General features: G+C 34.5%; 1 protein-coding gene across 3 annotated transcripts in view; it reads right to left on the bottom strand.

Moving 5' to 3' along the window:
• Positions 1-19,851, bottom strand: part of LOC129002299 (collagen alpha-1(XVIII) chain-like) — a 392,307-nt gene extending 372,456 nt beyond the window's left edge. For all 3 annotated transcript variants that reach the window (XM_054429992.1, XM_054429990.1, XM_054429991.1), the window contains exon 1: positions 19,760-19,851. In XM_054429992.1, coding sequence (XP_054285967.1) covers positions 19,760-19,767 — 8 coding nt within the window. In that variant the 5' untranslated portion in view covers positions 19,768-19,851. The remainder of the gene's footprint in view (positions 1-19,759) is intronic.
• Between the last annotated feature and the right edge of the window lie 7,792 nt (positions 19,852-27,643).

The following is a 27,643-nucleotide window of genomic DNA, read 5'->3' as shown; positions in this document are numbered from 1 at the left end:
GCGTTAACGTAGGTGTGTGAGTAAGGTGTTGTTCATTTCTATGATGCATCCATGGCCTAAAACCCTTAATACAACCTTATATATGGTGGATTATGATGTAAAATGTCATATACATAATGTGTTATTTTTCTATTGAAAATTTCTAACCGATATCTCAAGTTTATTTTATATAAAAACGAATGAAGAAAATTAAATTTTCGATTTTAAAGTGTAAAATAGGAAAGTTAAGGAAAACCTTCAAGTTTAAAGAGCCCTGCCTATATGGGTGCAACGTTTCTCAAAAGGTTTATGTACTCATTTGGTTAGTATTATCTTGAATAAAATAATCATTTATTATTTAACTAATGGTAGGAAATCAGTTTTAGAGGTAGCGTCAAGTCGAGAAAGGTATTCCGAAATGTAGACGTATTCTTTACTTTAAAAACTGAAGGCAATCCATTTTTTTAAATTTACGTTTAAAGATCGCTGAGGGTAAAATACGACCATAGAAATGCCATATGTTACGTCTCGGTGCTTAAAAATGCTATAACGGCTCTAAATAGGTGAACTAGGACGATGCAAGATTCCGGAATTCAACCTGCTTGCTGCTATAACTCTTTCCAACCATTAAATGGGCGTATTCCGTCTTTTTTAACTGCTCGGCTACATATTTTAAATACTTTATCCATATTTAAAATGGATTTATGTAGGTTGTACGACATTAAAATAAATACGATACTAAAAATATCAAATTTCCAACCGGACGAAAACCTTTCAGTTCATAAACTACTAAGACATCAAAGGAAATAGAATAGTTTTCCATCAAGATACCAACGAAATTGAATACATGGATGAAAATGGAAATCTAATTTTGTTGGAATCCTGAAAGGCTCCCGTAATCCTTCTTTTACATGTTTCTCTTGCATGTTTATGTGATTCATCAACTTACATGTTTTTTTTTTTTTCAGTAAACGATGCAATTTTGCCTTTCCCTATAAGGAGAAATCACACGGGGTGATGTCAAGAAATCATGGAAGTGAATTAGCCAATCCATTGTATTTGCTAGGCAAACATTTTAACCTGTTAATCTAATAGAAATTCGCCGTGCTTCCTCCTCAGACCACCTACTGAATAGTTTTTACCAATCCCGTAGTATACATTCGGCGCCTCTATAACCAAATGCACGTCCCGCGGAGAACCAAAACAATATAAACTAGCAGCGGGAGGTTATAACCCAAGGCAGCCGCTTCGTCCTGTATAAGACGAAGGATATTGCTGGATTTATTTGCGTTTGAGGCCTTATATAAACTTGTAAAGTAAAAATATCACCCCTTCTTATTACTCACAATCTTGTGCATGAAATGCATTATAAATATAATTGGGAATATTTTAATACGTTAATATGCTATCAACATATTTAAACGTCTATTACTTGATGATGGTTGTCAAACATGATTTGTATGAGAATTTTGTCAGACAACGTAGTTAAGTTTGATCACAGACATATTTCATCATATTATAATCAGTTACTGACGTGAGTGATTTTTTTAAACAGTTAAACCACACATTTTTACTGTCATCATTGACTATATCTTTTTCATAGTCTATATCATGTCATGCAATCTTTTTCGTAAAGAAAAGACAATTGTAAATTCGACATTACGAATAGCAAAGTAATTTAAATACAATAAACTATCATAACAATAAAAATAATTATGTGATTTTTTTTACTTACAATGCTATTATTTTTTTATATTTCATACGTTATGGGCTTGTTTACATTGGGATATATGAATCGATATTCTGAAATATATTAAGTTTAATTTTAACAAGTCCAGATACAGTATCTCAAAAGTTTTGAATAAAATGTTAAAATCCAAAAATGAAGTCTTATTTTACCATCAACGGTCAACCGATTATGATTAACTATTACCAAACTTTTACATAGGAAATATCAAAACAATCTAAGGGAATGCTGTCTGTCTCTTAGACAATGGGTTGTATAAAGCCTGCCTATAAAAACTATGCCTGGTATGCGACATTACATCATTATAAGGACCACCTCCATGTCAGCACATGTATTAGTCTAAAACCACTTTAGGGCGGTCTCTTGGAACATTATTTATATTTTTTCCAACCTCGGAATCGGTGGCACGTTCCTTGGCCGAAACAGACTTCGTTGAGGTTAAAGTACCGTCCACAAATACAGTATTGATTCAACAGGTTTTGAATACAGTACTCATGCTTTGAGATACTCAAGTAGTTTTAAAACTTTTAATTTAATTTTAAAAACTGTTAAAATGATGATGATTAATAGTAGGACCCAGTGTAAGCCTAGGCTTAGGCAACATGAAATTATAAGTGTTGTGTCTATGTTTTGGATTGTGAATTTTAGAAATTATTCATCAGAGTCTCCGACACATGGTTCTATAAATGATTATTATACTAGACAGCACTAATTTTTCAAATCCCGACACTGTAACTTGAACTCTACAATTTACAGTTTGTAAGAGTTTAGTAAACGTCCAACATCTTAACTTACCAACTTCTTACCGAGTGATATAAAAATGTATTATTGCCGAGTCTTTATAAAACACTATTATACTCATACTATCGGTATTTTGCCTATATGTTTATTAATCTCATGATTTTTTAGATGCAGTGAATTGTTCTGACAATAAAGGATTTGATTTGGCTATAGGTTTATTTGGATAGCTGTGGTTAGCTAGAATAAATTATAGAATAATTACATTACAGCATGAGGATAGAGGTGTTAGCTTAATGTGCATAACCAACTATCATAGGAACAATAATTTTGTCTACATTAAAGATCATATTGTTTACATGATTGTAATTTCAGGATTGTATTATTATTTTGTATAGAAAACTTTAATATTTTGTTCCATAGCTAGCAATTTGCATACACTTTATATTTTCAATACATGCAAAGATGTAAAAATAAAAAATAATAATAATGCATTAAAATATAGGCGGTTGAGTAAAGTTCGAAGACAACATCCAGGGCACTTTGACTTAACAAGCCACATCATCAGGCTTTAAAGCTACGTTTGAGCAGCTAAGTATTTATCAACTTGTATTTTTTCAAAATATTGTAAGATACAGAGAAAAGTCTATTTCACAACTAAACCCTAGATTCTCCCTATTTACATAAATTGAGGATCTCGTAACATTTTTTTATGCTGTAAGGATGAATCCCTCTTTTAGTGGAATGGTTAAGATGATATTTTAGTATACAAATTTATTAAATAAGCTACACAAACAACGCTACCCACTCGTCAGAATAATTCCGTTGGCAACGGATTGACCGAGTTGCAGCAGACAACCTAAACAATAAACAAACAACATGAGGCTACCACCCAAACGTGGCTTCTTTGTCTTATTGTTTCGGAATATTGCTGGATTTATTCGCGTATAAACTCTAACATAAATTTCAAACGAGAGAGCGAAATAGGGGTTTCATGTTGTTTTGGCATCTTCTCGAGTATATCTTGCAATAGATATACAAAGAGTAGAAGATACCAAACATATTTATTTTTCAACAAACTCCTTTTCACTGTATTTTTAGTATTCTGATTAGTTAGACAATGATGCCGAACTATATAATGATATTATCTTTAGAACACTTTTTGTCCTTTTTTAAATAAACTACTCTTACATCGCAACATTTTCTCTACATGTTTCCATAGTTAAACAGTAAAACACAGCAAAACTGCACTTACTGAGTTCTTGAAAATGCTACGCTAAATGCATCTTCTTCTGTGTTGTATTTACTAGAACTTTTTACTGAGATAACTTCATCGAGATGTAAAATTATTTTTAAAATTTGTTGTTTCAATATTTTCCTTTTTTCATGGATAGTTTAAACATTATTAGTTGACACTATTAAAGCTCTTTCAAGTCTAAGTTGATGTTGATTTATTTTATTATGTTGAGCAAACATAACTAAGAGCTAAAGTGAGCCTATTCCAATCAGTTTCAAATCTTAGGGTAAAAAAATAAGCTATAGTAAAATTAAAAGTTGAAGAGCTGTTTCCCATATGGAAAAAATTCTGGGCCAGTTCTGGCCCAGATTCTGGAAATTCCAAAATTGGCAAGAAAATACCAGTATTAGCCCAGTATAACCCAGTACTGGCCCAGTATAACCCAGTACTGGCCGGGTCTGGTCCAGTACTGGCCGGTTCTGGTCCAATACTGGCCGGGTCTGGTCCAGTACTGGCCGGTTCTGCTCCAGTACTGGCCGGTTCTGGTCCAGTACTGGCCGGATCTGGTCCAGTACTGGCCGGATCTGGTCCAATACTGGCCGGGTCTGGTCCAGTACTGGCCGGGTCTGGTCCAGTACTGGCCGGTTCTGGTCCAGTACTGGCCGGGTCTGGTCCAGTACTGGCCGGTTCTGGTCCAATACTGGCCGGGTCTGGTCCAATACTGGCCGGGTCTGGTCCAATACTGGCCGGGTCTGGTCCAATACTGGCCGGGTCTGGTCCAGTACTGGCCGGTTCTGGTCCAATACTGGCCGGGTCTGGTCCAGTACTGGCCGGTTCTGCTCCAGTACTGGCCGGTTCTGGTCCAGTACTGGCCGGGTCTGGTCCAGTACTGGCCGGTTCTGGTCCAGTACTGGCCGGGTCTGGTCCAGTACTGGCCGGTTCTGCTCCAGTACTGGCCGGTTCTGGTCCAGTACTGGCCGGATCTGGTCCAGTACTGGCCGGATCTGGTCCAATACTGGCCGGGTCTGGTCCAGTACTGGCCGGGTCTGGTCCAGTACTGGCCGGTTCTGGTCCAGTACTGGCCGGGTCTGGTCCAGTACTGGCCGGTTCTGGTCCAATACTGGCCGGGTCTGGTCCAATACTGGCCGGGTCTGGTCCAATACTGGCCGGGTCTAGTCCAATACTGGCCGGGTCTGGTCCAGTACTGGCCGGTTCTGGTCCAATACTGGCCGGGTCTGGTCCAGTACTGGCCGGTTCTGCTCCAGTACTGGCCGGTTCTGGTCCAGTACTGGCCGGGTCTGGTCCAGTACTGGCCGGTTCTGGTCCAATACTGGCCGGGTCTGGTCCAGTACTGGCCGGTTCTGCTCCAGTACTGGCCGGTTCTGGTCCAGTACTGGCCGGTTCTGCTCCAGTACTGGCCGGTACTGTCCCAGTATAACCCAGTACTGGCCCAGTATACCCCAGTACTGGCCGGGTCTGCTCCAGTACTGGCCGGTACTGACCCAGTATGAATCCAGTACTGGGCCAGAAAATTTGTTGTATACAGGATGGAAGTATTTTACATAGTTTATATATTTAAACACAATCTATACACTTACTTCTAACAAACCTATTTGGTAATGAAAGATGTGTTATGTGTAATGTATGATTTTAACGAAATCGATTAGTTTATCGTCGAGAAGAACTACAAAAGTCACTCTCCTTGCCTGAGAAGCCTAATTAATCTTCCCATTTAATAAGAAAGCTAAGAGTTTAAATGGGCTCAAAATCAGCTGGTCTCGACAATATCACATAACTATTGATGATTCGGGGGATTTGAACCCGGTGCCTCCACGTAAATCGTGCGCTCTACCACTAGACCGCGGCAAGAACTGGTTATATCATCAGGCCGTTAAAAAAAACAATGCCCGGTATGTGTCATCATTATAGAGGAGCCGCCTGATGTCAGCACATTTATTATTGTCGACCTCACTAGGGCGGACCCCATAGAACATTAGTTGTTTCTCATTTAAATGTGCCGCGTTCCTTCTCATAATGGATTTACTAACTCACTCCTTAGACAATGGGTTTAACAAATATTAATTAACAGATTTGAGTGTTTTAAATATTAGTTTTGAATTAGTTTGCCAATTTGCATGTAGGCTACGTTTGAAATATAAAATCATCACACGTCGATGGTCGATTGCAGCATTATTCGATTTTACAGGAACATAAAATATTAGTCGTCCATAGTCACCTGTTCCTAAAACTCCTGAGTTAAAAATGCGTTTGGACATTTTCTCTTAATGTGGTTTAATTGATATGCTCTATAATTATACAGGGTTAAAGTGAGTGGGAACTTCTTTTTAAGGGAAAGTAAGTAGGTTAACATTCAACATTGAGAGTTGTGTTTTAGGTAAGATTTATCTTAGAAGAGAAGAACTGTATGTGTATTGTAGACCTCTCTCCCTGTAGTTCCCAAAAATCTTTACTCGTCGAATCCAAGCATTTTAATGATAAAATGAAAACCCCTTGTTATACATATTTTAGTAAAGTTGCAAATTTACGAGTACTATATATTTAGGCCTACTTTCAAAGAAATGTCAACACGAAAAAGCTACCATCCATAGAGGGATTATTTCGCAATAAATTTAAAAGATAGTTTTTCAGAACATGTTCAGCTACGTTTGTTAATGTCGAACTTTAAAGTGACACGACCGAAGGATTTACGACTGCACTAATTGTTGACTTGTTACTTAAATCAATGTAAAAAGTACAGTCAAATTAGCTGATCATTTTTAATAAATTACATTTTACTAGGCATTTTAAAAACCATTAAGATGAGTAAACTGAAGGAATCGTAGTGAAATAACCCCCAACCAAATCGCAATACAAACATGAAAGTAAAGGCAAAGTTTTTATTGTGAAATTAAAACTTTATCGAGAAGATTCTTAGCCGATTTTGCACAACTTTTTTTAAACTTTACCGAAAAACTCATCGATATTGCTACAGAATGGAGAAACAGTTAATAAAATAAATAACGATTCTTTGACTCGCGACGAAATTAAAAATAGAAATCCATTGGTAAACCTGGACCTTCAGGTCAATAGTAGCCTATGTAGTTTGTATGATATAACCTGTCTTCCTGACCCTTCGTCTACCTAGGACCTGAGTCTTCAGATATACGGTGGGTCAGGAGACAGGTTCCATTATACAGAGTATAGTGTTCTGAGTACGACAGTCGTGCCTCCTCATTATAGCAATTATTTGCAATACGAATGCAAGTGGTACAGCGTGTATGTTGGGTCAGGAGACAGGCTCCATTATACAGAGTATAGAGCTCTGAGTACGACAGTCGTGCCTCCTCATAATAGCAATTATTTGCAATACGAATGCAAGTGGTACAGCGTGTATGTTGGGTCAGGAGACAGGCTCCATTATACAGAGTATAGAGCTCTGAGTACGACAGTCGTGCCTCCTCATAATAGCAATTATTTGCAATACGAATGCAAGTGGTACAGCGTGTATGTTACCATATACAGTAGTAACGTCTTTTTACTGATAAGTCTCGTCTGCACTGTCTTATCGCTGCAGTCACCACTAGCTTGTGTGACTCATACCGCGGAGTAAAGACAGAGTTAACAGTACTTTTTAATCCGTCTAGTAGCACAAGCCTTACGTAATTAACAAAAGCAAAACTCCCTACTTCCACTAGGCCTATCTATCTTTAGTTTGCCGCACAGATAAAAAAGCCTATAGAAAATGGTTCTTGAGAAAATGACACAACTAACTCACCTTATTGTAAATTCTGAACCCTATTTTTATGTGTTTAATATTCGGCAAATATGAGATCACTGCTTATGTTGACTACAAATGTTTATGTTTAGGATGGATTTTATGAATCGTGTCTTATTCTTCGGCTATAATACCAGAAAACCAATTCTTAAGAAATTATGTTTTAAATTTGTTAAAGTTGTGTTATTTTTTTGTTATTTCAATAAAAAACAAAAAAAACCATTTCGAAACGATCTCTACGTAAACCGTACAGAAGTAGCCCTAAAAAGAACTCCAGCCTTGAAAGGATTGTAAATAAATATACAAGGGAAATAATTAATAATCATCGGACTTTAAAAGATCCTGGGTGAAAACCCAGCTGATAGTCAGAGTAACATCTGTCGTCTAGTTCATTGGAAATTCTAATTTCTCTCTTCTTCCCTTTAAAATGCGTATATGTGTGTGTTGACGTAGCCTACAAAGATCTAGTCTCTAATGCTACGGTTATAATCATAAAAATAGATAAACACCATTAGTGTTAAGTTTGACTGGAATTATGTTGTGACTCAATTTCTTTTCACAAGCTTGGCTTTGCAGGAACCTATTTCAAAGCGTTTTGTTCTATGAAATAGCCTATCTAATGCCTAATTTCTGAAGATATGATATGATATTAATTGATTGATATTTTTCGAACCTCCAACACAATGGCAACTAATATAACCAAGCACAGAATTGCCTCTCCCTTTATTCTGGCACCATGAGTAAATCCTAATTTTTAAGTCCCGACCACAACTAATTTCCGAGAAGACTATTTTACATGAACGGAAGTGAGCAAGAGTGAAGTCACAGCTTACATCCGTGGGCGTGGATCAGCTGTGCAGTATAACAATGACATCACCAGCTGACTAGGTAGCTGAAACTTGGCATTACACCGGACTTGTCAGATACCATTAGCATACGAGATATAGTCACGGTCTACAAATATATATTACTGCAGAAACCAGATCGGTGACGCTGTTACATGTTACCGGATAATTTATGTGACAAGGTTAGCTATTTATTTGCATACAGTATACATTCAAACATGTAGGTAAATAGTGTTATATGAATGTTTAGTTTCAAGCCTGTGCCAGGCTACTAATTTATTTGGTATTCTCCGTCTTTGAACCAAAAACAAGTTAAAGTAACAAGTACCAGTCTTACTCATGTAAAAACGTTTATTCAAATTATTTTGGTGATTTACTTGTTGTAATAGACATTTGAATATAACTGAGTTCGATTAATAAATATGATATGTACCTAATCTTTTTGTTTCAAATATTTACAAACCTAATAGAGTTAGTGATTTCCATAGATTATCTTGATTTGTTTTATCGTGCAACATGCACTAAGTCTGCTGATGTAAAAGGTGGATTAATTTTTAACCTTGATGGATGTTTTTGCAGTAATTTGTTACATTGTATATTTTTTTAGAGTTAACAAAAATGATCAAAGAAACTGCGGTAGGCTACGTATTAGGCATTTGCGAAATTTAATTTTTACTTTTATAATGTAGTTTACTTATTGCCTTAGGCTTCAATATGAGCTACGCACTGAAATCGTAACAATGTGTTATTTTACCAACAAAATTATTCGCGACAAAAATAATAGGCCTATCTAGAACGATACTGGTTTGAATGTCTCACTATCGTACGAGGCATTGAAACCAATGAGTAAAGAGCGATATTATTATTATTTACTAAACTCGATGTCCAAACGAAGACTACTAAAATCACGTGGAAATACAACAAAATACCGTTTGAAGGAATCTTAAAACTCCATAAACAATGTATGGCTTATCCAAACACCCTAAACTTGCTTAGCTGCTTTCAACACATTCTTTCAATCAACAGATTGGAACTGGCGTTTGTCAGCTATTAGATTTCTCTACCCAATTAAATAAGAGTTATGTGGTTTCTAATAGCGCCTTGACAACGGTCACCATACAACGGCTTTCTGTCAAAATAGGCCTAACAGTTTTATTAGATTCTATTTAGGACCAAATTTTCAATACATAGCCTACATAGAACCCCATATTCCAGTTATTGTACTAAATTTAAATGATAAAATCCGAAAGAGTGTTCCAATATAAAAGCCTAGATCACGTTTGGTACCTATACAGCTTTTGTGAAACCAAATCAATAGATTTATTAAATGCAAATTAGAATGTTATGAAAGGTTATTTCTCAACTTTCAAAGATTCTGTTAAAATGCTTGTAATTTTAAGACTTTGTCCACTTGTTTCGAAAGATTCGTTTGTAAAGTAAAACGGTTTATACAATTTAATCAATTGTTTGTTTAATATTATGCGTATATTAGTCATAGGCACAATACCCATTAACTTTCCCTACTGTCTTGTACATTTTATTTTATTTTATTCCGGACTTCTTTAAGATGAGGAAATATTTACACTACTTATTATACAACCTACTCTAACTCACTATAGCCTATTGCAAATGTTACCCAATAAATATTATTGAAGGGTTTAAGTTCGTAAATATAAAGACACTTTGATAAAAAAGTACAACTTGGAGTGCCGCCGGGGTGAAACACAAGGTAAACTAACCGAGAGAGAGTAAACAACACTACGTTTGGGGCGACAAGAGATGGTGGGAGGTAAATAAATATTCTCACTTTGATGTAAAGGTTTTTATAGACATCGATCCAAATATATTCATTTTCAAAATTACCTCCAACGTACCCATATAAAACTTAATCTAGATTTATTTAATAATATCAATTACTATTGGAAATTTGATGAATCAAAATACTACTTACGGTCGGTTGAAACATACTCTTATACAGTACTCCTATACTCTTATTATGACCTATGTTTGCTTGTATGTATGCTTGCTTGCACAAAGATCACTAAAACGGCTTCTACGATTTCCTTCAAATGTTATAAATAATATATTTCTGGTCTAAAAACGTGATTAAATACAGCACAACCACAGAAAAATTCGTATTTCACTACACAACTCATTTGAAAATTACAAATTTTACATTGGCCTTTTGTTGCTAAGTAACTATGTTGGTTGAACAAAATGACAAGGAAATAGTAAACAAAAGACTTTACACATGTTTATAACAAACCATCCACAGTATTCTAGTTAATTACAATATACAGTACAAAGAGAAAAACATCAGATACTTCTATTGAGCAAAGATTACACATGATTACACTGAACATTAGTCGATATAGGGAAGAATAGTTCCGATCAAATACTTATTAAATTTAACTCGGCTCTCTCCTACCAAAATTTGATCCCCGAAGTAAAGAGGCAGTTGTTAGCAAACTTTGGTTTAACAGTGATATAAAAATGAAATAATAATTTTTTTATTAGAATAAAAAAAATCAATCAGCTGTTTTAATTTAACCAACTGCCATACAATGTTTATGCAAGTGAGTGATAAGTTTTGTATTCATTGTTTTTACCGTCGACTATGAAATATGTTAATAGTATCCATGCAAAGGTAATACTTCTTCACTCATAATCCTATGCATGGTGAAGCTATGCATCGAGAGGAACAGTTATACAATAAAACAATAAAGGATTGTATTACATATACTAAGAAAACAAGTAAATTAATCATAGCGATGTCCCCATTCTGTTACACTCCTCTCTAGCTACAATATATTTAAAGGCAAAGAAAATAAAAACTTTTCCAGTAAAAAAATAGAAAGGTTCTTTAAGTGTGAACTTTACTTTACTACTGAAAGATCATTTTTTTAAATACCACGTGTTTGCCAGTTTTCTTTTAAGTGAATGTACAAAACAAAGTCTTTCCCTTTATTCGATCAAGGAATAGTGGGAATTGTATATATTTCTTTTACATTTAAATTCAGATTGAATATTCGTAACGTCAATCAAGTTCTTGTGTAAGACGATTGAGGTAGTGTATTTCGTGATAGTTTAGCATATCAAGGATTCATTATTACTATTAAACATATACAAGAGATATGTGCTTTCCTAAGTTCTTCCAGGTGAATTTGGAGTTTTATTTGTAGGAGTAAAATAGAATCTTACTATTCCACTCAGCATCGCAAATCCCCAACACGAACAATAAATTGCATCGCATTAAGATTTGACGTACAAATCGATTTCCTATTTCGTGTTTACAATACGAATAAAGACTTTAAACAGGAAATTAACTCATTTACTAAATCTGGAGCCAAAGAAATTATGCTGAACGCATTTAACTCAACTTTGCATAAAGCAGTAGTTAAAAACCTGTCAATTTGTTGAAATATTTGAGAGTCGTGCTTTTACAACAAATCAATCATTTCAATTTGTAAACTTTATAAGATATAAATATTTTCACTTTGTATATAAAAAAATATTATGTTTATTACAACTTAATTCCCTTTTAAATATGTTCATTCTTAGTGTAAATATAATAACTCTTTATCAGGGGTGAAAAGTTTTATTTTGGCAACTCAACTTTGGTAGATCAGCGCTTTATATATTTTTCGTCATATTGCATCAATAACAAAGCTAGAAAACGAAATATTTGTATTTAAAGAGATAACCTCGCGAAACTACTTCCAGCTTGTTTTCAATTCTGCTAATGCAAATAAGTAGCAGTTTAGTAAGTGATTCAATCATTTCGTCTATTAAGATTGTGTTACAGTACATTATACCATCGATATGACGAGCGATCGACAACAATTAATAGACTAAAACAGGCCTAATAATTTCGATAGAAATGATTGCCACAATCGAAATTTAAAACAGCTGAATTTTACTCCCTATAGACTAAAAATGATTTTTACTCCCTAGAGTAAAATACTGCTTTAGACCCGCAACACATGCATTAAAAACGGCTGTTTTTGCTGCAGTATGACGGAAAATATAGTTCACTACAAGGGCAAAAAGTTATTTTTACCCTAGCTCGTTTTCCTTAAAACTTGACCTCGGGTCAAAAAGAGTCACATTAAGCCCTAGTGATGAAATATAGTATTTAATCCAAGCTAGTTTTCAGTTATCTCGCACAGAATAAACTGCTTCATTATAAGTGGTCAATAATCTTCACATACAACAATTGTATATCAGGATAAAATGAGTATATTAGTGGCTGATGTACCGGTAGTTAGGGAACCTAATGGCTGTGTTCAAATTAATTCTGCAAATTAATAACGGATTTTATAACGCGTTATCTTTACCCGTAACTCAGAGCCAACTTAAACTCCAGTTAAGCAGAAAACCAAATAGCTTAGGTATTATATGTGAAGACAATGTTCTCTTCAAATGAATGCTCCACCTTAAGCCGATCATTGTTATTGTCATCACTAAAATAACCTATTCGGAAAGTTTACGCAATAAACAATTATGTGAGAGTGAGTTGATTTCATTCCAATATCATATTAAATATATTAATGTTCAGTACTATCTTCAGTATCCAAAGTCAATGGTTCTATGCTGTGGACAATGCAATACCAACATACTTTTGTACAGTGTTTTTTTACAACCCAGGAAACATCTTAAATATAAATTCTGTTATCTGCTAAATGCAATATCCCTACCTAGCCAATACACATTAGATCGTGTTCCACCTTCAGATCCAACACCTCTCCAAGACGACGCGGTTGCCCCGGGCTATCCCGTGGTAGATGCTATCGCTATGCTAATATAATAACTTATTTATACTCCACCACAACATTACATATCTAGCCTCTAACCGTGGTTACCTCTAGTGCTCTAGCACTGGTTATTGTTACTGACCATAGAGTGTGTGTGGTTTTATTACCAGTGTATTGTGTCAGAAGATTTACTACTCACCGTTGGTCTCTTGGTATGCATGGAAGCCTGAAGCAGTCTATAAATGGTTAGTTAGATTCTTTGTTTAGTTTAATAGGTTTTGGGGGGATCTACATATTTCTTTTTGTCCTAGAAATATCTCATTATGTGTAAGCGGTCTCAAAGTTCGTTTTAGTTTATATGAAAGAGCATTTTGTTTTAAATAAAACCAGTAATAACATTTATTTACGAATTGTAAAACCCGAAACAATTTCAATGAGATTTTGAAGTTAATTCAGAACCTGTATCACATAAGCTACTTTCATATCAAAACCACATTTTCTCTAGAATGTTTATGGAAGGTGATTATGCATTTCCCTACTTATATTCGAAATTATTTAATTTATAGCGAAAAGGAGAACCATAATAATACCAATAAATATACGTTTTTATATATAAAATACCTAACAAACGATTGCAGGGCTCTATGGAGTATCTGGAGTCAATAGATGGACCAATATAACTTGTATACTGCTTTATTTTTATGAATTTGACAATATGTTTAGGTAGAATAGGACTTTGTATCAGATAAGCACTGGCTTAGTAAAAAATTATTTATTTATGTATATAATGATTTAGGCTAAGAGACCTATCCTAATTTTAACATAAATTCATATGGATCTTTAACTATTGGGTGTTAGCAATAAGATATATTAAATTAGTATCCTTTCGAGCTTCAGTTATAGAATTTTTTACTGATCCTAGAAACATTCGTGCAAACTATTAAATTCAAAACACGAATAACTACACGACGAATCTGACACAAATTGATCTCAGCGTCAGTCAGACACATTTCGGATATTCCTTACTCTCAAATGCAAAAGTTGTCTTGACAATCCAATCTGAATACGAGACGAATCAATTTCTGTCTTGTACGAAATGAATTCGACAACAGTGGGATGTTTTCGACTGTATATAAAGCAAGAATTAGTACTATGCGTTTTCATCAACTCTCTGCACATTCTCTCTGCACAATAGTTTTATCTAAGTGATAACTTTTACATCAAAAAAGTAATGCAGAGGACATGTACGGATTTTCCTCATATTTAAAGGAATTTGCATTTAATATATTTACACTAGCATTAATAATATAATCAGTTATTGCCACAAATCTGTTATTATTTCCTCGCATTTCCAAAAGTAAAATTGAAAAATTAATTACCAATGTATAATTTTGCATTAAATACCCCAACAATAATTTTAAAAAACACTACAATAGATTTGACAGAGAATGTCTTAAAGTTTCCGAACATCATGTGAAACAATCACTACCTAAGCTGAGAACCCCCGTGGGTCTTTATAAAAATATCAACCTCGCAAACGAATTAGCCTATAGGCCTACATTTATTAGAATTTGATATAATTGTGGCAAGGTTTTGAACGTTAACAACCAATTTAAAGGCGATTTTCTATCCACTAAATCAAATTAAAATTTTGTAAACAGAGTGAAGAATAATTCTCATCGTAAACATACAGTGATAATTAATCACGTGATGGTTTTCGCCCACGATGCATCAAAGACGCCAATCATCACTTGGACAATCTAATATTAAAAACACTCACGATAAATCAACTGCCCACATTTCTCCTAACTAAATACCAAAGTAACGGAGGGTCAATTAAAACACTAATCGATAACCTTAGATCGTAGAGCTCAGACTGGATGCTAATTTGACAGCCATTAATAACAAATGATTAACGACTTTCTGTGCACGCTCGGGATATCCTCGTTTGTTGTTTAAATTTAAACACTATGCCCTTTAAAAATACATTTTATTGTGAATTATTGGTTTATTGTGAAAATTTTGGTGTCTCGGAACTTGGTAAATTTGTTCCCTGTTGATCGATGCATGTATTTTACAATATAAACATATACCAAGAATTCCTCAATCCACAATGTAACATTCCATTGGGTAAAGTCTTGATAATCACCTGATTCACATGAGGCAAAACGCCCCTACCGCAGCAAACCTGCAGACCAAGCTAATTCCATCCTTCTCTGTGATTTGCCTGATTGTGTCTTAATTGGATTTTACAAGGAGAGTAAAAATATATGTTTTTCAGTGAAGTATTAATAGCTTAGTATCATTAAATTTGCCAAGTTTAACAAAAATATGCATCCTACAACTCAGTTTATTTTTCTCCATAACAATAATATGGAAATTTTAAGTTTACAATTTGAGTCATACAATTGTTCTAGGTTACGTTGTTTAGGAGAATTAACTAGTTTACGTATGGGAAACATCATCTTCGGGGATTATTAAAACTAAATCACAATAATCGGACCCAACTTGCAATAGGACGTTTCCTCCGTTGGCCAAAACATCAAGTAATGCCACTGGGGCGTTTTAATGTTAATATCGTGCACAAACGTTGGATATAATGTTCCCACGCCCAATCAGAGTTGGATATCAGTGAGACCTGGAGGCTAGACACTACATGCTACATCCTATCCTAGGCACGACTTAGCTGTCTGGACAGACCCGTTACCATGGTCTCTAGGCTGTGCTCCAACAAATGTTGACAGTTCAACGCCGCACTTCAAAAAGTGTGTTTATAAATTTCACAAATCTTCAAAATATTGAAGCATGGATAGCATTCCGCAATACTCTGTGAATCTGAGAGTTCTATGCACATTCTGATGCTGCAGCTGTTTTAAATAGTGTGTAATTGTTTTGCATATCATATTGTGCATTTTGTATTTACATCGTGAAATATGATTGTTGGTAATAATAAAGAAGTTTGACAAGGGGGGTATTTTGGAGTTGATTTGAAGAAGTTAGTAAGTTAGTCTTTTAGTCATCATAAGTGTAAATATTACACCAACAACGAGTATAGAAAGGTTGGCACCATGAACTACTGCATAACTGCATTGAAAAGTATCCACATGCTGATTGGAAAACAATGAATATAATAATTAATTCTTAATAATTTTCGAATAGAGATTACCATAGGTCTTGTAAAATAGCTGAACTATGCATGGGCCAACCTACTATAACATTGTGCAATATATTACACAATAATGTTGATTAAAAAAGTGTTTTCTAGGAAATTAACACCTACACGTAGCAGCAAGTTGATCACAAAGTCAACTCTTGCGTCACCACTGCATGGTATAAATAAAAACTAACGACGTATAGAATGAGCCGGGTCTGAAATTATGATATTACAGGTCCTCGTCGGGTCGAGAGTGGAATGAATCTATTGTAAGCAAATGTCACAGCGGGAGACGAAATAAAAGAGCCAACGTTGAACCTTGAGGAACGCCGCTCATGACGTCATCCGTCTGTGACTCATGTGTAACCTGTTGGATTTGATAACATTAGATGTACTATACGCCCATGATGAATAATGAAGGATAGATGCATAGAGCTATCGACAGAATGTACAGTTAATTTCAAATCGGTCCAACTAATTTCTATTGAAGTCAAACTGATAGAATTTACTGTAAACCAAAGCATCCTTTTTATCCACTAACACTTTTATATAAACTGAAAAAGGCTATTTCAACTCTATTCCTTCACTAATAGTGATTTTGGTACCGTGTAAATCTTTAGATTGATTTTTCCAGGAACAACCCCTCTTAGTGACAATTCAGAGTTATACACGATAAAAAGCACTGACGTATAATTATTAAATAATTTATTCTGTCGCCCGAGATTTAAAGAACCATGGAGATAGGTTAATTATAGTCAGAATACATTATAGTTTTATGCCAATTATACTCGAAATCTTAACTTAATACCAAATCTTTAAATGTAGCCTATTGTACGATGTGTGTTTATGTCAATAGATTCAATTTAAAATCTGACCAATGCCCTCAAAGTTACTCGTCCTTGTAGAACCTTCAGTAAAAACTTATTGAATAGAAGATCGAAATACTATTACAATCTCACAGTTTGACAATATATCACTACCAACATCGCTATTATAAGATAGGATCACTATAGCGTATTTTAACTCAAATTTGAATGGAAAATGAGTTATGTGATTTGTGTACCTTTTTATTCACTTAATTCACAAGACAAGCTTACTTATAAGACCCAACGATCAAGGAAAGCTGAACCTGCGATCTTCTGATTATGCGGATAAGTTAACGTTAACCACTCAGCAGAATAGCTAATGACTGGAACGGTGGCATCGTCCTGTAATCCAGCTACTTGGACGTCACGAGTTGTGGATATTTATAGGCATGCACTGTGGATGCGATACTCCCTGGTGTGGATTAACGTCCGCACTTGTGAGTACTACGACTATCCGCAGTGCTATCCTAATACACCAATTCGTCAATTACAAAAAATGTGGTTCGGATTCCTCTATAAACTGTAGGTCCCTCAGTTGCCATTAGCTGTACGGTCATTAATTAACAGCTGTGTCTAAGGAACATGTCGGCCTAGTCACTAGACTACAAGATCGCGCCACTCATCCTACACTCATCTCCATTCGCTTGCCTTAAAATACCTACATTCGTATGGTTGCCATTTCAAAGTAAAGTAAAGTAAAGTAAACATAACAATCATCATAAACACTGCCGCATAGCTAAAGATATCTACTGTACGTTCATTTAAATGCCATACAAAAGCTTTTGGTGATTTTGTAAAAAAAAAAACTTCATTAACGGATTACATAGACTTTAATTACTAGATCATTCATGTGTTGCTTTCGTTTTGGACAGAAGCCTCCTAGGTTCCGCACTAGGTTCCGCACTAGCCACGATTCATGACGTCAGGGATTACGACTCATCCGTCGACAGAACGACACGACGGTGAAAAACGATCTGGAATGCATAAACGATGAACTATGGTAATACTACCAGGGTCGGGCATCTGTGCGGATCACTAGGTTAGGAGGATGATGAAACGTCAGTGCTAGGAGACGAGATTGGTCAGATATGGACTGTTGCAAGAAGAGGTGTACAATATTGAGATTATGGCATTTGGCTTGGTCACGGAGGAAAATATGATTCTGAGAGTCAAATGGAAGTGTTTCCTTAATTTTTATGCAGTTGAATTAAAGTTTGTGTAATTTACCTGTAGTATACATATTAGGTAAAGTACGGAATTGAAAGAATCTTAATTCTTATTTAAATTGCGCATAAAGACGGTAAAACCGCCGTAATTAGTTTAGAACTATTGTACTTGAGTGAGTCAATCGTTAATGGAAGCCTATAGTCTGTATGATAAAACCTGTATCCTGGGGACTGGCCAATGTTTAAGACCCTACGTAAATACGTTGAAAATCTAATAACGCGTGGAAAATTGAATGTATGGATGTGCCAACTTTATACTGTATACACATAAAATCTTACGTACGCATATACAAGATATTATCAATAGATTCAGAAACAACATTCAGAAACAATACAACTATGTGTGTCCATACAAAGGGAGGTAGACATATGTCAAATAAAATTAAACTACGACGAAAGAAGACTCAATTAGGTGTAGAGAACTAATTAGAATGTAATAAACCAAAAGTTTCAACAAAAATCAAATGCAAAAAGAATTTCGAAAACTCAATGCCTTATTATTCAATCAACTGCAATCCAATTCACCAAAGTAGGTAATTTTGTGGTTTTAGCTCATATCAACTATATTATATTATATTATATTATATTAGTTACAGAGCTGAAACACTATTTTATAAAACTCTTACAGTACATCCGTATAACATTACCATCTCACCATTGTCAAGAAATCATAATTTTGTAAGAGTCCTAACTGTGTTCAAGTCCGAAATCTATCCGAGCATTCTTGGTAAGAAGTGGTTAATCAATCAATACCAGATTCAATGGTACGTCCTTTATATTCAGAAAAGGTTATTTCTGGCTGGAGAATGTAATATAGCATAAAATAAAATTCCCAGAAAGGTATTTTTAAGGTCTATCTATTAGAAGCAAAACTTAATTTCTCCGTGATGAACACTTTTACAACGCATTCCAAAGCTATTAATAATACAAAATGCAATATCCACCTACGTGAGAAGTAAGAATCTAATTTAAGCTACAGTATGATATAAGTTTCGAGAATTTTAGAGGACTCCGGGAAAGTTTTAAGTTATTTTGTGTCAACAGTATTGTACTTTTCACTTTGTCTATAGCATTTGGGTTAAATAAATTAATTCAAAATAAAACTTTAATATCAATTAAGTTATAAAATTCACTCCTAAACTTTGTCGACGTACCTGAGTCCAAAGTCTCACGCACACAGGCAGGCCTACATAGATTTGGATACTATTTAACCAAGAATACAAAACAAAACTTAACATGTATGCGGTACGATCAAACCTTTTTAAATACAACCCAAAACGTCATTTAACTTAGCAATCCTCCTCGAAAGATGCATTCAAAAATAAGACAAGAAATAACATGAAACGTGAATAAAATAACAATTATCTTTCTCAATGAAAAGTAAACAAACAAATTAATGCAATTATAATAAAAATATTAACCCTAATCCAATACGTACCTTAACATTTTATCCACAGACTGACACTTTCACACACGCACACGAACACGCGAAAATACGTCTACGAAACACACACGACAGTAACGCGTTCGAGCCTCGGCTCAACACTAACTAACTATTCCATTCCATTGTTGTGGAGTCTGGCCAGTCAAAGCCTGTCTGCCCCCCCCCCCTCCACTCTCTCTCGTACTCGTCCATTCACAAATCGTCTCATTCATCATCAGCTGCGGCGATCAGCTAACTATTGCTTTTATTTTGTCTCCGTCGGCTTCAGTCAGCTGTTAATTGCATTGTTTATTGGAATGAATAAATGTTATATGAATCGATTCGTCTTTACTTCTCGATTCTCTCTACAATAATATCACAGATGGTAAATAGGGAAAATTCAATGACGAACCCCTGTTTTATCTCCAAATGTGTATGTCATACTATTTAACTTCTTTTTATTTTAGAGTGTCTTAGTTCAAAAATCAATTAAATAAACTAAACTATGTTTTTCATATGTATACTGGATTAATATTATTATTTACTGAATCATCATTTTGTCAGGCTAAAACTATTTAGGAAATCCTACCAAAAATCCTACTAATATTATAAGTGAGCAAGATTTCATGGATGGATGGATGGATGTTTGTGACAAGTAAACGCGATAAATACTAGTCGAACTGCGCTGAAAATTTGGTTTGATGATAGCTCACATTCCCGATTAACATATAGACGCATCCTTGTCTCAAAAATCCTTTCGGGATCCGCCCCAGTTTAACCCCATAAAATAACGGAAAAAAAGGATTTTCCCAAAAATGGCCCGAACAATTTTGATAAAATTTAGTATGTTATATTCCTTTATATTCTGAACAAAATGGTACAAATCCCTTTTCTGTAAAAATTACGGTTCAAAAGTTATTGTAAATTATGTTATTTCCCCATAAAAACCCCATTAAATAACGGAAAAATCGGATTTCCCAAGATTGGCTCGAACAATTTTGATAAAAATTTAGTATGTTATAGTTCTTTAAATTCTGAACAAAATTGTACAAATCCCATTTCCGTATATTTACTCTCACCGCTTACACATGATAAAGGTTATTGACAAACTTATGGGAGAAAGTATGTGTCAGAATGCTGATACCGTTTATTTTTAATTTATTTTTTTTATATAAGCCTACCCCGTACGAAGGACGGGTACTCTGCTAGTATTAAATATTTTAAAGTTTATATGATTCGTGGTTAAAATTGACTTTAGTTCCTTCAATAATTTCTTGATCAGTATTATCAAGTTATTAAATTTACGGAAAGTAAATAAAAAATACGTCTGTCACTTTAATATAGATTTACATTCATACTGTTAACTCGCAAGACAATATACATAAGAGGTATGTAATATGTTAAGGTGCATAAAAAAAGTAGTGGTGGTCGATTTCGATCGGACCCAATAGGCAAATCATCATTAGTTTCAAAGAACTTGTTTTTTAACAAATGTTATGTTCACACCCCGTTGAAAAGCACGGAGCTATAGCCTACTAATTCACTGGGATATTATTATTTATTAGTTATTAGTTATTTTATAGCCAAACATCACTCAAGCACCTTGACAAGACAGACCTAAGACATAACTTATATTATGAATGTGAATCCGTAGGTTTCCTTCCTACCCGCTGCCCACGAGATCTTGTCAGAATAAATTGTAATTCCGTTTGCCAAAAGTACAGCCGTACTGCCAATTTATGTATTGCAGACATACGAGTTGGCAAAAGTCTACGCATATATTAAACCCAACCTCAAAAACAGATTCATTATCTTGGTGGATCAACTGAAAATTCCTATATTTCCATCCGGCGTTTGTGAAGGGCGTTATTTTTGTTTATTTTTTGTTTCCCTTATAAAATTGATGTTTATTGAAACAAAATAAACTAGGGGTAATAAACTTAGCTTTCACACAAATGAGGCAATCTGAAATAACTGTATGGTATAAGTGGTAGAATATTTAAATAGGGTCCTTGGTTAAATTCTGAAGAAAAGCTAATTTCTTTGCCATCTAATAGTGGGCGAAGTAAGTAAATACAGAAATTAACAGCTACTACCAAGCAATTTGCTTATTTATAGCAATTAGCTGTACTATAATCAGCGCAAGGAAGCCCACTTTGTCGGGTGACTGTAGGAAAACATTTATTAGGAAAAGTAGGATATTGGAAGAACCACCAATATTCGTTTTGGATGAAACTGGATTAATCTTGTGTACCCCTAACACTAGTTCGAGGGGTTTCATGTCCCTACAATCATGAATATTTTTAGACAATGCGTAAATATGACTGTTTGGCCTAGTCGTGATCATCCCACGGAGTTTTTGTAACGCCTTCAATTTAGTCGACGCAGTCACTTGTCAGTAATCTACTGCTTATTGCGTTTTACAGTCGAAGGCGCCACGTGAAGCTCTTAGATATTTTTGTAAAACATTGTGTAAAAGTTAGCTCTATGTTACTCAACACTCAAGAAGTGGATAGCCTAAGAGTCTAATCCATGGTCAAATATCACTTTACAATTAGTTTTAGTTTTGTAAAAAATAAAATAACAATACAAAACAGTTATAAGTAATAAGTTCAACATACAAGTGGGCATCCTAAAACACTAATCCATGGTTATATTTTGTCAAATTGGTACCACTAAGTAATTCATTTTATATTTGAAAGATCAGAAGGAACATTTATGTTATTTTCTTTTGCCTTACAAGACAAGTTAGTGAAATATGCAGGTGCAACTTCATCAGTCGTTAACCCATCACAAGCTAAGCGTTGAACTTTCAACTGCTGTTCGGACTAATGTTATGTCTGTTTTCTATCTCCCATCTCCATTTCAAGGACTTATTTCCACTACTTGCGGCAGACTAAACAATTTGTCTTCACAACAGTTGCACCTTTTATACCTTCTTTCAACTTATGGATAAATACCTGAAATGTGTATTGGTGTATGATTACTCATTGGTGCTTTGTTACTACTAGGAATCGTCAAAGGAAGTATTTAATAACAAATATCTAGTTACGCAATTTTTAGAGGTGGTAAAATAACCTATAAATATACAGATTAAAATCTATAAGGAGGCTTCGTTAAATTAGTCAAAGACAGGCGTTGTGTAACAAATGATATGAAATGAACACTTATTGGTTAGACCACACAACATGTAAACATTATTATTAATATGAGATTCAAGAACATTATTGCATCTAATTTTTTAGGAAGGATACTAATATAATATGTATGTATGATCTAATTTTCTGAGACTGACGTACAATAAAAGTTACGTGTACTTACCGTTGCATAACTTGCATGGGAGACTATAAATATTGTATACGTTTTACTCTGTAATGTATCCCTTTTTTCCCATTCTACTCAGCTGAATTTTACGATTGTGGCGTCATTAAAGCTTAAAGGATTTAGTGTAAAGACGATTGGCAGGTAATACAGTAATTTCCTTTATGGCTTCGCCCCTTAGCCTTTAATTTACTTTTGGAGGCGCTTTCAAACTTACAGTGCTGGGTTTAAACACGAATCGAAATTTAACAGCTGATTGCCTTTAATTTAATGTCAAAACAGGGTCAAATTTAAACAATAGACGAAACGTTTGTGGAATAGTATATTTCGTACCTAGGGCCGAAAATGAGGTTTTGTCGGCTCGAGATCGGGTTGAAACAATCGAGAGCTGCAAAATCATTTCGGCCCGTGGTACCATTGACATTATATCTAGTCAATGTTGGTAATGGTGGTATGAACGCTATTTTTCACCACACTGTACTCTACCACTATTCGCCACAATAATAATTCAAACTAACAGTCAACACAACTACAACTTTAAGGTTATGTGAAATATTATGAGGAATCAGCAAAAATCTCCATAAATAGTTGTCTAGGCAGCGGTGACAATAACACAAGTATATTGCAATGCATATGGGTACTGCTTGTGTATTTAGGCTAATAGGATTGATTTATCAGCTCTAGGGATGTAAAAACCTGCTCAGTCCCCAAATAACGATGACAGCTGACATGGACAGCAATACGTAGCTTTCGGCCTGCAATAAAGGTGTGTAAAATGGCTAAAACATCGTAGTATGGGGAACATTTATTTTTTTGATCTTATGCATTGTTGTATGTAGGTTATGTTTATGTGTTATGAATTGTGGCTTGAAGTAGGTAAATCACTCGTTATTATGAAATACATACAATCGACATTACAATTCTCAAGAACACATAAATATATCAACACCTCATAATTATTTTCATTTACCTATAAAAATACGCCATTTGTGCATGACGGCTCCTCGTCACAATTTTTAACCGTGATAATTTATATTCACGTCCTATCCAAGATCCACAGAAGAATACGCAGAAACGAATTTACATATTATGACTGCCGTGCACTCAGGAATGCACTCGGCAACGTGGGAGGTCTATCAGGTGAATACATCGTTATCGGACAAGACCTGGTTACTCGGATTGGAGACGGAAAATGTTCATTAGCCTTAAAATCATTGCCTCCTTTCAAGTAACCGCTTGGTAATCTAATTGATCCGTTCTGTACTTTGCTTTTAACATACCAAGTGATTTCAGATGAGTTGGACTAAAGAATGCATTTGGTTTGGTCTAGAGTTGGTTGTGTTTTTTTTAGTATAAAAACACATTTCATAATAATTAAAATGTAAACATCTTTCACCCAACGACCCGTTGTTTAACTACATTTGTTGGTTCGTAAATTCAAGAAACCGTTCTACAATTGAGTTTCAACATTGGTTTCAACAACTAAAATACATCACAAAAGTTAAATGTTTATGTGGATGTTCGCCGGAAAACGAGAATGAATATTTGAAGGGCTACAAACCGAGACAATCCAAGACCAAAATCATAACCAAGAAATGTAGCAGTATTAGCTTTCTAATTGGTTAAAAATAAGTAACATCTGTCAAAGGTACGATTACATGAAATATATTAAATATATAGGTTTGGGGTAAAACATGATATGATTTTTTTTAATATACCGGTATAAACAGCATTGGAAGTAAATACAAATTACCTACCTTGCTAGTTTGCTTTCCTTTTTTTCAAAATGAGGCCAATTGGCACTATTCACTTGCACAGGATATAAACTACCACCTAAACAAAAAACAAAGCACGATCCCTATCGCACTATGATAAAATACCACTAGAAAACAAAACATGGCAAAATCTTGACAGATTTGTTTCAATGAAAAATGAGATGGACAAATTAACGGACCCGATCGAATTTTAATGGTACACAAGAAACCTAACTAGAGACGAAATAGCACGTTGCAACAATGAATCTTCAGCCACTGCCTTTTAGATAGCAACGATACACAGCTGACTGACTGGCATTGGACAATAATAGAGGTAGCCAGCAAATGCTTATTTCTTTATTTATCCTGCTACTGCTATAATGATATTGTATCGAATAATGCATTTATCGTCATACTGCAGTAAACAGGTGTTTTCAATACATTCGTAGAAGAATTTCAGTCTTGTTCTACCTAGGAATGTAAAATAGGTAGAAACTCATTTACTTAAGTAGAAAAAAAAACAAAATTTAAAAATTGTGACAACCAGTCCCGGTCTCCCCTATCATGTTTTGTTACATTTATATAGCTTTAAACATTCGTTCGCTTATTTTGCAGATGAAAATATGTAGTCACGATTAAGAAATATGTAGTATATTACACACGTGATTGTAATTTATTCCATTTGTTTAGATTTTCTGTTGTTATTTAGTCACCAGCATGACAACCCATAAGGCCATGTTAGTTTTTTTTAAATTTCAAATTCATTTTATTGTGCTTATTTTTGAGCCTATTTTAATTTATAAAGGGATTCTGCACTTATACAGGAAAATATATTTCCAACAGTATGCGTAGATTTTCTCTGTGATGCCAGTGATGCACACGAGCTGAGAATAAAGGTTTTAAAGAAACTGCTTGCCTATTAATATATAAAAGATTACATTTAAAATAGCATTTGGGGTTTGTAGCCTAATAGGTGTGCCAATTGAGCGGAGTGATCAAAATAGTTGACAAATAATCTTTTATTTTAATGTAATTAGAATTGGAAAATGGACTTACCTTATAACATTTAATGATATAGAATAGCAAACATTGCTCATATAAAAGTATAGGATTATTCATTTATGAAAACGAAATATCCTTAAAATATCCCACACTCCGCACTGCCAGGCCTTACTTCCTTCACCACTTCCTAAAGTCGTAGAACTTTTTCCCTCCATTCCCTCTGCATTCAAGTAGTGCAGATACAGTAATCAAACTGCTACAAACGGTTTCCACACTCCTGCACTGCCCGCCTTTACCTACCACTTCCTTCACCACTTCCTACATAGACCTGTTTCCCTCCCTTCCCAATACAATAGCATTTTAGTATAGCAGATACATTAATCTAACTGCCACAAACGGTTCCCACACTCTGTACTGCAAGCATTTACTACTTCCTTTACCACTTCCTTCATAGACCTGTTTCCCTCCCTTCCCAATAGCATTTTAGTATAGCAGATACATTAATCCAACTGGCACAACGTTCCCACACTCTGCACTGCAAGCATTTACTACTTCCTTCACCACATCCTACATGGACCTATTTCCCTCCCTTTCCATAGGCCTCATTATTAGGAGAAAATTTAAGCTATTCTGATATTGCAATATAACATAAAACATTTTTTAATTTTTATCTACAGCATAAAACAGTGTTACATTTTTAAAAACCTGTATTCTTCTTTTGTTTTTGATTGATAAAATGATAAAACACACGCTTTGGCAAAAACAAATTTATTTTTTGTAAAAGAAAACAAAACATAACATTGAGCAAACAAAACATCATAACAAAGACTCTACTATCAAATATAGTTCTTGGAGTTGGTAAAATAACTTAGAAATAGGAAAAATACTAACCAAATGAAAACTACTTGATGGTTTACGTGCAATCTTTTTAATTACTTTTTTAAAATTCTACAATTAGGTAAAAATGGCTTTTGTCTATCATAAATTCAGGACCACCTAGAGTCTGTACAATCCAACTTTTCAGTCTGTTGTTGTCAGTCAAAAAAACTATTACAAATAATGTATAACTATTACAACTAAAAACCTTAATAATGTTTATCAAGCTAAAATGACTTTTACAAACCATTACTTACTAGACCTATTATTATTAAAAAATAGAAACATGTCACATCAGCCTTTTATTTTGTATACCGGTATTAAAAATTCTAAAATCATATCTACTCTATCATCAACAAAGCTTAAAAGTGTTTGTAGAGTTAAATTTGTTGAATTTTAAGGCCTAAATATATTTGAGCAAATAATTATCAGTAACTTATATGTTACGAATATTATTTTACATCTACACAGTCTTGATCAGGTTAGCAGAGTTCATAACCTAAGTAAAAACAAAATTACAAAAAAAATATTAACTTACGGGGGAGTCTCGGTTTGACCCAATTTAGAATAACAAACCTATGCAAAAGCGAAACCATTAAATAAATAAACACAAGTTAACAAATAAAAAACCAGGTGATTATTTACAAACTGATACAGGATATGACAAGCTGGTTTTATTTTATCTATCTGAAGCTAAACCAATTCCAGGTATGAAGTGTGTGACAAGAGAAAAACATTTTTCACTAATAATGCTAAAAGGTCACTTAAATTTAATTGTTCCAAAATTTCAAATACCAATAGTTTTAGAACTCTGCTTACTTTGATGTAACCACAGAGAAATAAGGTATGGAGGTAACATTCAGTTGTACACTTAAGTGGTAGTCACCTTGGTGTCTAGCACTAGTCACTGGTGTCTAGCACTAGTCGCTGCTCCTAACCTCCCTTG

This window comes from Macrosteles quadrilineatus, unplaced genomic scaffold (genome assembly GCF_028750875.1).
Source record: "Macrosteles quadrilineatus isolate MER2022 unplaced genomic scaffold, UCM_ALF_1.0 Scaffold_9__3_contigs__length_116548681, whole genome shotgun sequence".
NCBI lineage: Eukaryota > Metazoa > Arthropoda > Insecta > Hemiptera > Cicadellidae > Macrosteles > Macrosteles quadrilineatus.
Note: the sequence above shows the minus strand (reverse complement) of the source record. Positions and strands in the feature narration are given on the sequence as shown.